At 32.3% G+C, this 16248-nt stretch overlaps 1 protein-coding gene across 1 annotated transcript; it reads left to right on the top strand.

The window, feature by feature from the left end:
* The first annotated feature begins 449 nt into the window (after positions 1 to 449).
* Positions 450 to 5982, top strand: LOC21406713 (protein NRT1/ PTR FAMILY 5.4). Its single transcript, XM_010097670.2, has 6 exons — positions 450 to 606; positions 698 to 915; positions 1026 to 1277; positions 1724 to 1995; positions 4780 to 5183; positions 5522 to 5982. Exons 1-6 carry the CDS (start codon positions 474 to 476, stop codon positions 5980 to 5982), a joined length of 1740 nt encoding a protein of 579 aa, XP_010095972.2. The 5' UTR covers positions 450 to 473.
* Positions 5983 to 16248: the final 10266 nt, after the last annotated feature.

The raw sequence follows: 16248 nt of genomic DNA, 5'->3' as shown, positions 1-16248 counted from the left end.
GGGAAAAAAAAAAAATATATATATATATATATATATATATATATAATTGAAACACAAATTCCGTCTGATTTAGCCAAACAGGAATCGGTGGTTGCCTCATTTAAAATTTCTCAAGAGCAAAAAGCGACAAAATAAATAAATTAAATTTAAAAAAAAACAATAAACTAAGCAGAATAGCAGATGCACAATGTAGCATATACAAGTATAATCATCTCACCTCCGGTATTACTTAGCGTGTGTTTGGAGTAATTCGGATATAAACTGAATTATAATTCTAAATTCATAAACTAAATATCCTTTAAAAATGTAAAAACACTCTAAATAAATTAAACCAAAATCAATGTTTCCAACAACAATCCTCGTCCTACAAAACCATGTCCGAGAGAGTCACAATCAATAAATAAACCAAACCCCACAAGAACAATTACCAGATGCGCAACAACGTCCCTTTGTTACTTCCCAAGTCTCCGGTCATGGAATATTGCTCTGATCAAACTCAAGAAACGACAGATATTAACACCGGCCATGAAGCCACCAATAACAGTAGTACAATACCCCAGCAGAAACCCCCCAAGGGTGGCTGGAACGCCGCCATTTTCATAATCTGTAAGTAGTCAGTTAATTCCGCTTGCTTATAACTATATATGATGCTATTCTTCTCATGATTTTATATAATATCTTTGATCTCTTCTTCAAGTTGTGGAGATGGCGGAGAGATTTGCCTTCTATGGGCTGAACGGCAATCTCATCATGTACCTCACAAACGAGCTCCGCGAGCCAACCCCGACGGCGGCGAAGAACGTCAACACCTGGGTCGGCGTCACTTCGCTCCTTCCTCTCTTTGGTGCTTTTGTTGCCGATTCCTTCCTCGGTCGTTTCAAGACCATTCTTTTCGCCTCCATTATCTACTGCACGGTGCAACTAAACTCTGATCAGCAATTTCACTTATAATTAGTTAATTCTAATCTAATCGGTAAATGGTCTAATATATAATAAATATAACGAATTGTGTGTATATATTGCAGGGGATGAGTATGCTATCTTTATCAGTGTCGGTGATTCCTCGGCAGTACAGGAAAGCGGTTTTCTTTGTTTCGCTTTACACAATTTCGATTGGTGAAGGAGGGCACAAGCCATGTGTGCTTACCTTCGCCGCAGACCAATTCGGAGAAGATTCGCTTGAGGAGAAGAAGACCAAGAGCTCCTTCTACAATTGGTGGTCTTTGGGGATCGTCACTGGTGCCACTTTCGCCATATTTGCCGTCATTTATGTGCAGGTAATTCTTACTTTTTACTATATATATACATATATATATATATATATTGTTTCACCAAGACTATTAGATTAACTCTTTAACTCTGTTTATTATGCTCGAAACAACTATTATATATGTTTTCACAAGCAACTTTTCTTCTTCCCAAATTCTTTCCAAGTAAAGAATGGAATAATTTTCAAGTAACTTAAGCGCGAGAAAACTCTGTTCTTAGAACCATATGATATGTGTTTATACTTAGACTTGCTCTGTTTTCCGAAATGTACATAAGCAAAACAAAAAATAAAAAAATAAAAAGATGGTTTTCAACTTTTAACTCCTAAGTAGTTTAACATTTCGTTCATTTAATTAGTTATTTTGTTAATCTACAGGAGAGTTATCCAATTAACTCCGAATGGTTCAAAACCATTTTTTTTTTTTTTTTTGGTTTTATTATTATTGCATTGCAGGATAATGTTGGGTGGGGGACAGGGTTTGGGATGTTGGCAGGGGCGATGGCGGTGGCGCTTGGGGTGTTTGTGTTGGGAATCAGAAGGTATCGGACGCAATTCCCCCTCGGCAGCCCGTTCACTGCGGTGGCGCAGGTGTTTGTGGCTGCGGCTCGTAAGTGGAAATTGAACGAAGCCCGAGATGGTAATAATTGGGGTCTTTACTACGGGAATGCCCAATTCGAAGGGCAACCTAACAAACTTAGGACTTTGGCTCGTACACATCAGTTCAGGTATTTGCCTCCGTCCTTCAAAACATTTTTAAGTCACCGTTAAAAAATGCTTAGAACACCGCTAATATAAAACACTATCACTAATAAAAAATAAAATTTTATTTATGAATCTCATGCTGTGAAATTTATGGTGCGTCGTATTCGTATTATAATTTAAATCATAATTTATAATTTATTATAATATTTTCTCTCTTAAAAAATATATATAAATCGATAATAATTTTAAATTATAATTCTAAATCAATGAACTAAACTTTCACTATATTTTATTAGTGAACATCACCGATGATGCCTAATAACTTTACTTGTTACTGATATATTTTTCTTTTTCTTTTTTTTCTTTTTTTTCTTTTTTTCTTTTTAACTTTTGGGTAGCTAAAGGCAAAGCTCACTGAAAGCTTTATTATATACTACACTACATATGGACCGACTGAATTTTTCCTAAACGCAAAAGATGATAAGCGTTGGTGTGTGTGCCAATCAGAGATTTTATACTTTTCTGATTTCCTCTTCTTCTTATTTTCTTAAAATGATAATTTATCTCATAAAAATCTCCCATGATTTTTTATCTCCAAACTCGTAAGAGGATTAAAATGTATGAAAGTGTATAGTTTTTTTTTATGCAACAAACAATTTATTGATATTGAATCTTTTGTTATTAGTATTATTATTTTCTTGTTAGGAGTACTCGTTATGTAGGAAACTATTTTGTTTTGAATGCTCAAAAATATTTGTCATCCATTCCTGTCTTCATCAACAGAAATTAACCAAGTGCAGTAATAGTTAGATTGTTAGTCGGAAGCGAAAGCAAAACCTAACGACCTTGTTTAGAATTGATCTCATTTTTATTTTTTACATTTTTTAAGAAAAAAATAAAAACGTTTTTAAAATAGTATTTAACGCAATAAAAATAAAAAATAGAAATAAAAATGATTTTTTAATTTAATATAAAATAAGAGAGAAATAAAATATAACTTTTAGTCGTTTTTTATTTTTTATTTTCGTTTTCTCCTCTCTCGAGCAGAGAGAGAAAAAAAGATATTAATGAGTTTTTTTACACTAAAAATAATCTCTTGATAAAATTACTAAATGTATTTTTAAAAATAATTTATGTCTGAGATTTAAAACATTTTTATTTTAAAAAAAATAATAATAAAAAGAAAACTTTGGCCGCATTTTTCAGCAGAAGAAAAAAGAACATTATTGTTTTCAACAAAAGAAAAAAAAAGTAAAAAAAAAAAAGAAAAAGAATATTATTTTCTTTTTATTATTATTTTTTTCCTGTGGTGATTATGCTGCTATGCGCGTGCCACATGCCATAAGTATAAGGTGCCACAATCGCGAAGTTAAACTTGTCGTCTAGCTACTTGAAGGCACTAATAATGCCACGTTGCACTCTGCTCACATTATGCAAAACTCGATGTATTGAATAGCGTATTGAAATTTTATCAGTAAAATAAAAATATTTTATGTGTCACTTGTTTATGGATGCGGACTCGCTCACGCTAGTGCAAGCAACCTAAACCCTAGGCTCCCAATTTTTCAATTTTTATTTGGAGTTGTCTGTAGTCCCTTAATTTGAAAATGAGGGACAAATCTCTGTTAGTTAACGGGTTCATGTGTCAATCGTAATCAGTTAAAATATTAACGTAATTCTCTTATATTGAGTCATAATAGTTACTATTTTAAAAATTAGAAGTCGTTTTATAAACATATAGCAATAAACGACTGTTATGTACACTTATTAATAATAATTATATAAAAAATATTAAAAGGTATATCAATAAATGACTGTCATTTTCACTGTTAATGTTAGTCATTCTATCGTAACCGACTGTCATTTTAAACTTGAATAATATTATCGTGAAGAATTACATCTGTCATATTCTTTTTTTTATAGGCACATCTGGTCATGCATGAACATTTGTTTGGAGTAGTATATGATAGTGTTTTATTTGCCATATGCTTAAAAATAACTTATAATTTTTAAAATAGTAACTGTTACGACTTAATACAAAAGAATTACACTAATCATTTAATCGGTAACGCTAATCTTCTTTAACCCTTTTACGATGAGGGAAATTTTCCTCATAAAAAAGGTGAAGAACCACATATTAAGCCTTTTTTTTTTTTAGTTTTTAGTTTTTTTTTGGCTAATCACATAGGGCCCCAAATTAGTATATATTCTTCTAACCCGATTAAAGAAAAATATGAGAATCAAAATAAACGAAATCACAATTAATTAAGTCTTGTCTACAGGATCTTAGGGTCCGTTTGGGTCACGTGTTCAAGTCAGTAATTCAGATTTATTGACGGGAATTTTGTAAGAGAAAATTTTTGAATCCAGATTCTTTGTGAGATGAAAAAAGTTGTAACAGAATCAGAATAATGGATTTAAGTATAGGAATTAAACCAACCTTAAATTGAACGGGTGTTTCTTTTGTAAATATATATATATATATATATATATAGCTTCAATAATGTATATGTTATATTTTGATAGTGACTTAAGTAAATTGATCAGTTTTGACTGAAAAAAAAAAAAAAAATGGTTGGAAGTCAAATTTTCAAGTTACATAAATCCGAAAGTTAATTTCAATCCTTCGTCTCTCAGCTTAATTTTTTCTTTCAAGAAAAGAAAAGATAAAAGAACGTAATACGGACTATTGCATTATATATGATCATATTAATATGAATATATATAGTTTGTTTTATCATATCATATATTCCATCATATTTTTTACATAAGTTCATTGATCAAACGCTCCATAAAAACAAGTGCAGATTTTTGGACAAGGCAACGATCATAAACGACGTGGAAGCCTCAACGAAGGTGAAGAACCCATGGAGGCTGTGCTCAGTGAACCAAGTGGAAGAAGTGAAGCTGGTTCTCCGTCTGATTCCCATATGGCTAACCTGTTTGATGTTCCCCGTCGTCCAAACCCTCCTAAACACCTACTTCACCAAGCAAGGCAGCACTCTCATCCGGACCGTCGGATCAAGCTTCGAAATTCCCCCGGCCTCCTTCCAAGGCTTCGTCACCTTCACCGTCCTCATCACCATCCCCATCTACGACCGCGTTTTCATCCCGATCGCCCGCCGATTCACCGGCCACCCCTCCGGCATCACCGTGTTGCAGCGCGTTGGCACCGGCATATTCCTCTCTATTATCAACATGATCGTCTCAGGTTGAGAAATTTTCTAGACGTCCCTTTTTCTATAGCAAGTGCCATGCATAGTAATTAACGTGTGCATGCAGTGTAAAATTTTTGAAAATTCATTTTACAAAACTACTGGAAACTTTTACGATAAAAACTGTTGAATTAGTTTTGTAACGGTCTAATACGCAAGTGTGCACGTTAAAAATTTACAGGACGTATAATTGCATGTGAGACAGTTTGAAAAATCGATTCAAAAATTAAAACAACAGTTCTTACCGGCCGACAATAAAAAAAGGACATTTCCGATCGTAAAAATTCCACAAGTATTTATCTTTAAGCTCATTTTTGCAAAACTTGTGTGCCAGGTTTAGTGGAGGCCAAGAGACTAAGCGTTGTGAAGGAGTACAACCTTATGGACAACCCTAAAGCCACAGTGCCTATGAGGATTTGGTGGCTACTTCCGCAGTACATTCTGTGCGGTTTGTCCGATGCCTTCACTTTCATTGGTCTTCAGGAGCTGTTCTATGACCAAATGCCGGACGCCATGAGAAGCGTCGGAGCCGCGGCGAACATGAGCATAACCGGCGTCGGGAACTTCGTTAGCAACGCTATTATATCGGCCGTTCAGGGAATTAGCTCGAGGCACGGCGGCGCGGAGTGGCTGGGCGACAACATCAACCGTGCCCACTTGCATTACTTTTACTGGCTGTTGGCGGGGTTGAGCGCTTTAAATTTGTGTGCCTATGTTTGGGCGGCGAATTGTTTTGTGTATAAGAAAGTTGAGGTGGAAGAGGCGTCTGGGGAACACCTAAGTCTTACTGCTTGACAGATAATATAATGTGGCAATAATATGATATGATTATATTACAAAAAAAAAACAGGTATTGTTGACGTGTTTGGAATTGATTTCGTTTTTATTTTTTACATTTTTCGAGAAAAAAAAAAAACAGGTATTGTTAGCGTGTTTGGAATTGATTTCGTTTTTATTTTTTACATTTTTCGAGGAAAAAAAATAAAAACGTTTTCAAAACAGCGTTTGACACAATAAAAATAAAAAACAGAAATGAAAATGATTTTTTGGTTTAGTGTAAAATGAGAGAGAAATGAAAAACAAATTTTTGTCGTTTTTCATTTTCGTTTTCTCCTCTCTCGAGCAGAGAGACAGAGATATATATATTAATAGGATTTTTTATACTGAAAACAATCTCTAGATAAAATTACCAAACGCATTTTAAAAATAATTTCTGTCTGAGATTGTAAATTTTTTCATTTTTATTTTCATAAAAAAAATAAATTCATTTTAGAACGAGTTTTTAAACGTCGTTATTTTACCATCTTTGTTGTGTCTAGCTATTTGTAGACCAAGGGCTGCTAAATGCTGTTGACTTAGCAATATGGGGCAGATAAATAATTCATCAAAAAGGATGCTTGGTCCATCTTCAAGTTGGTTTGGATGTGGGGCCGTTGTTATTGATTTAGTAATGTGGTGTCTCTTATCACTATTATTTAGAGGGAGGCAAGTTATACCTTCTTGTTTTGTACCTTTGTGTGTTTTCGTATAATATTACTAGTTGAAAGTTAGTGCGCGTGTGTTAAGTTTGTTGGTTTTTTTTTTTTTAGTTATTGGATGTCAATTCTTTTTAAATATTTGTTTCAATTATTGAATTCTCGCTCTCTCTTATAGTACGTATATTCTAAGTAAAAAGAACCCAAAAAAAAAAAAAAAAGTTTGTTGGGGATATTGAACTAGCCAGTAATTTATTTATGGGCACATTATATGAAAATAGTATTAGATCAAAATATTGCAAGAAAACAATGTTTGAGTAGCTAGGGGTATATTTGAGAAAGTTTATTTTATCAAGGAAATTAATGGAAAAAATATAAAAAATGTATTTAAAATAATATTTATTGTCAGAAAATGATTAATATAAAAAAGAAATTTAAATAGGAGCACGTTTGAAAGAATTTTTTTTTAGTAGTGGCAAATTCGAAGGAAAGGTTAGTAAGGCAGCTTATAAATATATGATTTGAAAATTAAGCAAAGCTGCAAATGAACTTATATATTCACATTTTAACCAAAACGTGCATTTTTGTTCAATATTATGTATATATAGACACATGATCATTAGTGGGTAAATATAGAAAATTAATTAGAAAATACATACATGATAAAATAATAGTTCAGAGGGTCACGGGAAAAAAATGTTTACGAAACAGACACAATAAAATTGAAGTTTATTAACGGACAACTAAGGAAAAAAAATATATATATATTGAAACAAATTTTCTTGCACCAAACTTCAAACATTGATAAACTCATAAACATAATGTCCTATCATCAAGATTCATCCTAATTTAACATCATCGTCATAACAATAATGCAAACATCATATGTTCTTTGATGTTTTCCTTTCACATCGTTCCCCTTGGTATTGAAAAGCATCTATAGTTGCATCATAAACCTATAAGAAATTAATTAATACAATTAAAGAACAAATTTTTGTAACAAATCGTCAAAAAATTTTATTAGAAATTAACTAAAAAAAACACCAAAATTATTTTGAAGTTTGAAATTCCTATGTTTAGCTTTCATCAATTATGAATAGATCTTGGACGTTACAGTCAAGATCGACAAATAAATCTACGAAGAAATTGCATCATATAATATATATATGTATAATTTGGGCGTCCATGCATGAACAAAAGCTTCAAAACCTGGAGTTTAATTAGTCGAAAAAAATTGGTACTCTCGAATCAATATTATTATAGATATTGTTTGGAGAATAAGGCGTTCTACTGAAAAATGAGCTACATTAATTATTATTGACATTTCGAATGTGAACAACAACAACTTTTTTTCGCTCATATGATCACTGCAAAATTTATAAATAGGTTATTAAGTTGTTAATTGCCGTTGGGAAAATTGGGATTAAGCGGTAAAATTTGACGAGGAAAAAGAGAAAATAATCCAAAAACCAAAAGTAATTAATTCAAAAGAATCGATCTAAGGTGATGCAAACAACAAAAATTTTCCAGATAAAGTCTCATCACACTTCTAAAACTAATACATATACTGATGCTATTATTGTTAGGGTGCTTATGCGGTAAGATCAAGAAAAAATAAACTACCTATAGTTCTTTATTTTTGGCCATCAGATATGTACTTAAAACTATCTGTTATACATGTTTTTTCAATCTGATGTGATTATGACTTAGATGTAACTAATAGAGGTCGCCTAACAACGGGCGAAGTCTAATATCAGTATAGATGTCGCGCATTCATTTAAGCGATGTTCTTACCATTTGTTACAAAAATTTGAATTCTGCATGCTCTCTTCTTTTATGTATCATTTTGTACTTCAATCTCGGAATTAACTTTTTTGTCATGTTCTTCTCTATGCTCCCCTTTGAATTTCTTCATCACCTCAGATGTCAAAATTAGCATGCACAATTACTGCAAGGAGGAGTATATTTGGCACAATTATAACCACGGCAATGCGTCTCTTCTCTCTAAAGTCCATATTTCTACTTTTCTTTTTTTTTTTTGCTTTTTTCCTGGTTCAATATTTTTGTTAATGGACCTGAATTTATATACTTTAAATACAAGTCAGGCTTAATAATAAGGGACATTCTCCGGTACGCTAACATGCTGGTAGGTCCTGGTTTTATGTCCGTTGAATCTACATAAAATCATGTAAAAATAAAAAAGTAAGCAGATTTTATAGTTAAAAAAATCTGACACCGGCACGCCAGGCAAACAAAAGAATCTCCATAATAATAAAAGTAAAAATATAGTTTACATTATCATAATGAATATTTAAATTTAACCTTTGTGTATTAGCAAAGGGTCAATGTGGCCACGAAGACATGCAATTGTGGATTTTTTTTTCTTTTTTTTTTTTTGCCCCCTAGGCTTACAATTAATTGGCCCCCGGGGAACAAATTAGTTTATATCTTATGCGAAAGGATCGACATTTGTAATTATTTGGGTGAAATGTTTTAGAAATATTTTACTATGGCGTTAATTATATGTTGTATATTTAATATCATGTAATTACCATGCTACAGTTGAGATTTATAAGGAAAAATATACAGAAAGTAGTGCGTATTTATAATTTAATCAATTAGTTGGGGATAAAAACTTCTTAATGTATAAATTTATAAAATGCAAATTATTATGTGTCGAGCTGTTGCCATGAATATTCAGTAATTCAGAATTTTTGTGACTTTTCACTAAATTTGTGGATATGCTGCTAACAAAGTTTGTGACTTTTAATTTCACTGCATGGGTACTTATTCTTTGTACTAATATAAAAAAATAACGAGAAGTTTTTATATATCTTTACGTTAATTAATTTGAAGGATTAAGAACTTTTTATCAAATTAAACAATTAAGTGCACATTATAGAGAGTCAATACCCATCAGTAACTAGAAAAGCTAGTGTACATTCATCTAGCTAGTGGCTCTCACGCATAACCAAAAAAGACTGTTGTATCAGAAATTAAGATTTTCATACATTTAGGGTCCGTTTAGTTCGCTGATTCGAGTTTTTAATTCGAGTTGAAATGTGATTTTGTGTGAGAATTTTTTACTATAACAAAATTTGAATTCTAAACTCGAATTAGTGAAATAAACAGGACCTTAATTAATCATTTTAAGTCACTTTCTTTCAAGTCTGTAGGGGCATCACAACAATCTATAACATGCGTTAAAAGTCACACGACTTGGTAAATTCTAAATATATTGTAAAAACTAACACCTAGCTAGCATGAGAGGTAGGTTATGGGTTGTTTTTCCAAGACTACTACGTTGCCATTATTTAGATTAGTCTAATTATGATACCTTGTAATTGAAAATCTTTCAAATTTATTTGTTGATCTCTACACAATGAACAAAAAAAGCATACATTTGTTTTATCCATAGGTTTCTTTTCTTTAAAAAAAATACTTATGATATTTCCAATCCAATCTATATTAATTATATTGCAACCAATCCAATTAAAGATCCGTTTTTAAAATATTTCGTCCAATCTAACCTGGTTGATATTGCAGTCAGTTTAGATTTAGTTGGACCAATCGGTTTTGAGCTTAATTTATTTTGTTAAGCCGCGAATTTTTTTCTCACAGTATTTTTCTTAATTAAATATTTTCTGATTTGTTCATCAATTAAATAGAAATTAATAACTTTAAAAATATTTTCTGAAAACATTTTAATTTGTTTTGAATGTTTAATTTTTAAATGTTTTAAGTAATGTTTAATTTTTAAATGTTAAGTACTTTTAGGATTTTTTTAAAAAATTACTAGTTTATTGTTAATTAGTGAGAAGAATATAATGAACATTTTATATCCTAAAAATTAGTCTCATGGTACGAAAAGAATATTTTTTTTTAAAATGAATGTATCATTTTAATATTATTAAAAACAAAAGGTACTAGTGAGATATTTCATAACAATAGAGGGTACTAAAATAATTTTATCCTCACCTAAAAAAAATTTAAGGTTAATCTAACAAATGGTCCTTAAGGTTTACTTTCAATCTCACTTTGATCCATGACTTTTAAAACGTCTCACAATTGGTCTATGAGGTTTTACTATGTTTCAACTCCGTTCCTTCTGTTAGTTTAGTGTTAAATATTTGATGAAATTTGTAGAAATTAGATACCAAAATTAGAAACATATAAAGTTTAAAGACTAAAATAAGATAAAAAAATAAAAGCTAATTTCCACAAATAATCTCAAATTTTTTGTTATTTCTAATTTTAGTCTTTAATTTACACAGAGTTCAGTCAATTTTAATACATAATTAATGAAAAGACCAAAATTAAAATAAAATAAAACCGACCAACCGTGAGACGTTTGTAAAATCACAGATTAAAGTGGAATTGAGGACAAACTTTAAGGACTAAAATTAACCCATGATTTTATCCCATAAAAATAAGGGATTTCAACACAAAATGCCTTTTTTGTAGGATGTTTTTCATAAACAGCCAAAGTTTTGTAAATTACAAAAATGGTCATTTTTATTAACTCAGTTGTCAATCATTGATTGACTCAGCAGTCAATCACTGATTGACTCATGTTTATCACTGATTAACTCAATTATTCTTTATTATTAATCAACATTTGTTAATAATTAATCAAAATCAAAATAATTTATCAATTTCAACCAATAAAATACATGTTTACTAATGACAAATCATTGTTAAACTTCAATAAATAAATAAACTTAAAAGAAATTCAATAACCGTTCAGACCAGTGCCAATCTGAATGGTAAGAAAAAAACACAATCCACACATGTCTCTCAACCATTTCTAATTGTTCTTACCTGTATCAATCTGAATGGTAAGAAAAATTCAAAAATCATACTATAATTTTTAACCATTCTTACTGTTACCAATCTAAACAGTAAGAAAAAAACACAATCCACACTTGTCTCTCGGCCATCTCAAACCCTTCTTACTGGTACCAATTTGAACAGTAAGAAAAAAAAACACAATCCACACTTGTCTCTCAACCATCTCTAACCGTTCTTAACGGTACCAATCTGAACGGTAAGAAAAAAATACAATCCACACCTGTATCTCGGACATTTCTAACCGTGCTTACTTGTACCAATCTGAACGGTAAGAAAAATTCAAAAATCATACTATAATTTCTAATCGTTCTTACTAGTACCAATTTGAACAGTAAGAAAAAAACACAATCCACACATGTCATTAGCCATCTCTAACCGTTCTTACTAGTACCAATCTGAATGGTAAGAAAAATTTAAAAATCATACTGTAACTTAGTTCAACATCCAAAAAAAGTTGTAAAAGTCATTCTTGAGCAAACAAAAAAAAAGTTATAAAAGTCATCAATTAAATATACATTAAAAATGTTATATTTAGTGTAATCATGGGAGCCAATCATTATGGTAAATCTCGACCGCCATCTTCTCTCGGTAGAACTCGATAAAGTCATCATTTATTGTTTCAAACGACATGTCTTGCATATCAAACTCAATATCATTTACTGTGTTGACGGTGCAATCTCCCATGTTTTAGACAACATATATTTTAGTTTCTACAATTAAAAAAATTCAATTAAATATTAAAAATGAGAATTCAAAGTACACTTACGTAGAATTTTGAGGATGACCGCGCGGGCATCTAAATGGCCACGGTCTATTGAGGTGATTTTCAATTTTCTCGAAAGATCCCGATTCACGAAGTATTTAGGGAATGATCTTTGTAAATGACGCTAAATGTGTACCCATAACCTTGTCCGTATAGCATCCCAAACTAGAATAAAAAACAACAAACTCTCGACTAATAAAGTCAGCCTTCACCGCAACCCAATGGGTATCGTTGATATTGAAAGGGAAATACAATGCCTTTGCACCCTTCCAAGATTTCTCTAGTTTGGGAAGCTTGCCATGAACGTACTTCATAATATCGTCATCAATCCTTTCATTTTTAGACTTCAACAAAAGTAATTGTATGAAAAGATCATCCAACACAAACCTGTCTTGGTTGAATACGTTGGGATACTTTCGCGGCCTCTTTATAATTCCATACATGGCCTATTCAAGATGCTGCATAAAGGTACTAGGGGCATATTTTATAAGATAAAAATTGAAAAGAACATAAACGTCACCTATTCGATAAGTGATTTACCTCGTTAAAAAGCCATGTATCGATCGCCTTTATCTGATCAAAGAACAACTAGTTTCGTTCTACCTTACAATCAACATGAGCCTTAAGCTCACATATCATCCTGATACAATCCCCAAATGTTGTAGTCGGCAGAGGTCTTGCTGTATTATCTGTAGGGACTTCCTCACGAACTCCCTCATCTATAATATCTTGACCACCGTCTTGGTATTCTCCACAGACTTTTTCATGTGTAACAGCTTGAGTTTCCTCTCGGTCTCCTACACGGATTCCCTCATCAAACCACTATCACGAAGAAAGTAACGACAACTTTCTACATCATTGCGCCAGATGTCCTCAAAGTATATACTAGGTCCGGATTGTAGGAGGGTCATCCACTGGTCAACAATGGCATTGGGGGTTTTACATGAGCAACAAACCCCTACATGTGCGCGCTTACAACTCCTTTGTGGTCGGCACAAGGATGCTTTTTATTTCTTGCAACTTAAGAACTTAGAATTAATGACCAATATCTACTTAGGGAAAAAAACCTAATATGTATGATACCAACCATCGTATCTCCTACTACTTGCATAATGTGCTCTAACTTTGGCGTCTGTTTTTTCTTATACTTTGTTATCCATCGACAAATTCTTGATAGGGGTCCTGTGATATCGTCCCTCATATGTGTAAACTCTGGTGAAAGGGTCATGATACACTTGAAAGGTAATAACTACATAAATTAACAATTGCAATTCATATGTAATAAAACATCTAAAGCAAATTAGATGTTAAATTTTTACATTTAAGTAAAATTTACTCACCATAAGTGGCAGAATGAACCCAGGACAACCCCGCCCTTGCTGATCCTTTTTTGTATCAAAAGCATTTGAAAGACTTCTTTAACAAGTCTAACTTATCCACATGACCCATCAAATAATTAAAAGAATGTCTCTCCAATGGAAAGACACGACAAGCATCTAGGTCGTCAACAATTGCAAGGCATTTTTCATCAATGTGTGTGCCATCCTTCTCATTGCTCACTAAGACCGAGCATAAAAAATACAACACCGTCATCTTTAACTTGTCTTTTATGCAGATTGAATAATCTCTTTCTTTAGTCAAATCGCCTCGTCTCCTCCTTTTGTTATGATCTTCTTCCGGTGGGATCACCATGCTTTCTAATTTCACTTTCACGTCCTTTATTGTTATCTTTGTCTTCTCTGAAAAGTTTCTATTTAGGAAATCGTCACTACCTATTTTTTCCCACTCGTCAGGATAAGCGGCACAATTGAGTCCACTTATCAATGCATGTTCCATTAGAGAGTATTGAATTGGTATGCCGTTTATGATGAACTAAATTTCTTTTTTCTTTATCGTTACGAACTCACGGCATCTCAACATCCACATTTCCATCAAACTCATGTTAATGTGTTTGGGAACAAAAAAAAGATGGGCGAATTGAGAGTCCATGAACTATTGCATCCCATCCGGTTAATCACTTAAGGCTTTACTAATAACTTTTACAGTTTCTCTCAAGACACGCTTTGTTGTTATCTTACATTTAAAGTTCATGCACTGCTAAGATAATTTGAATTTAGGCCGCGGGACATTGCAAGCCTGCAATAATCATATTATATGTACCAATTGATCAAAATCTTAAGCCTTAACATCAAAATTCACATGTCTGAGCAAGAAACCACATATCAAAATGAAGGGATGTACATTGCTTATCGATAGTCGATACTGCGAATTATGGTACACTACAAACTACAAAGCACCACATTACACGAAAAGAATATTATTTGGACATAATAAACAAATTTTTATGTTTTATTTGTGTACCTATTGACAGTATACATAAAAATATAAATATATATGTATCTAGTCCTAGATATTTCTTGAAAAAAAAGAAAAAAAAAAAGAGAAAAAGTATTAAGATACATACACGTATACGACTGAGGTTCCAGAAGATAACTAAGGTATGAGTTGTCAACTCAATACCAATGGAACTAAAAAATCGTGGGCTGTTCTATGAGATTTTCTTATTTTTGGTTTCCTTTTCTCAATTTATTTGTTTCTTACCGGAAAAGAAAATTCACAATTTTATAGGCATGAAAGTGGAAAGATTATGAACAAATTGAGACTAGCATGTGACTTGGGAGTTGAATTATAATCTAACTTATCCGCAAAGAAAAACTCAAACTCTGCATTTGTAATCAAGTAACTAAACTTAAATTTTAGTAAAGTGGCAAAATCTTACTGATGGTTTCAAGGTCGTGATTGTGGTGTTTTTACTGTGTTTAGAGTGGTTAGCATTGATGGTGGTGGTGTCGAGAGTGTTTGGTTGTTGTCATTAGCTGGTTGGGGTGGAGTCGCACTTATTCCTTCAGAGTTATTTTCTGACTCTATGTTTGACAGCTCCACATTTCGACGGCGTTGGATCAGAGGGGGAAAGGAGGTCGGTGTGGTCCGCTTTCGCGCCATATTCAGAACGGTCAGAGTGGAAGGGGCCGGTCAGAAAGAAAAACAATCAGAAATCTACTGTTCGGAGAGGGTCGAAATGTTACCAGTTGGAAGAGTGGCCGTCATTTCAAGCAGAGGTTGATTCAGCGGAGTAAGAAGGTCGAAATTTGTGTGGCCGGAGATGTGGTGGAAGGCCGGCGAGTGAGCGGCAGAGAAAGAAGGATGAAGATGTTAGGGTTGTGTTGTGTTGGGTCCTCCCGTAAATCTGATTTGGTTTTTGAGTTTTCTTTTGTTTTTTTTTTCAATTTTAAAACAGGAGTATGAGTATGAGAATGTTTGGTTCATGGATTCAAAACTATAATTCAGAATCATTCTCGGTTTACATGTGTTTTTTGAGAGAAAATATTGTAGCAAGCCACGAACCATGATCCGAATCATGACACGGATCCTTACTCTAAACACAAGCTTAGGGCCCATTTAGTTTGCTGATTCGAGATTTTAATTCGAGTTGAGATATAACTTTATGTGAGAGCTTTTTACTGTAGCAAAAAAATTAGACGTGACTCTTTTTAAAAGCTTTTTACTATAACAAAACTCAAATTCTAAATTCAAATCGGTAAAATAAACGAAACCTTAGTGGACGTTTAGTTCGTGTATTCAGAATCATGATTCATAATCATTCTCGTTTTACGTGTATTTTTTTGAGAGAAAAATACTATAAAAAACTATGAATTATGATTCAGAATCAGCGATGAATACAAGAAACAAACATAGGGTGCGTTTGGAATTGATTCCAAAACGTTTTTGTTTTCTGTACGAAAATGGAAATGAAAACGTTTTCATTTTCATTTTTGAATTATTTCTGAAAATGCGTTTGGTAGTTTTATTTAGAGATTGATTTCAGTTTTAAAAAAAATTGAAACTGCGTTTGGTGGTTTAATTTTTGAAAACATGTAATAATATATTAAATAAATATTATTATTAAATATA

Source organism: Morus notabilis, unplaced genomic scaffold (assembly GCF_000414095.1).
Source record: "Morus notabilis unplaced genomic scaffold, ASM41409v2 Scaffold179, whole genome shotgun sequence".
NCBI classification, from domain to species: Eukaryota; Viridiplantae; Streptophyta; class Magnoliopsida; order Rosales; family Moraceae; genus Morus; species Morus notabilis.
Note: the sequence above shows the minus strand (reverse complement) of the source record. Positions and strands in the feature narration are given on the sequence as shown.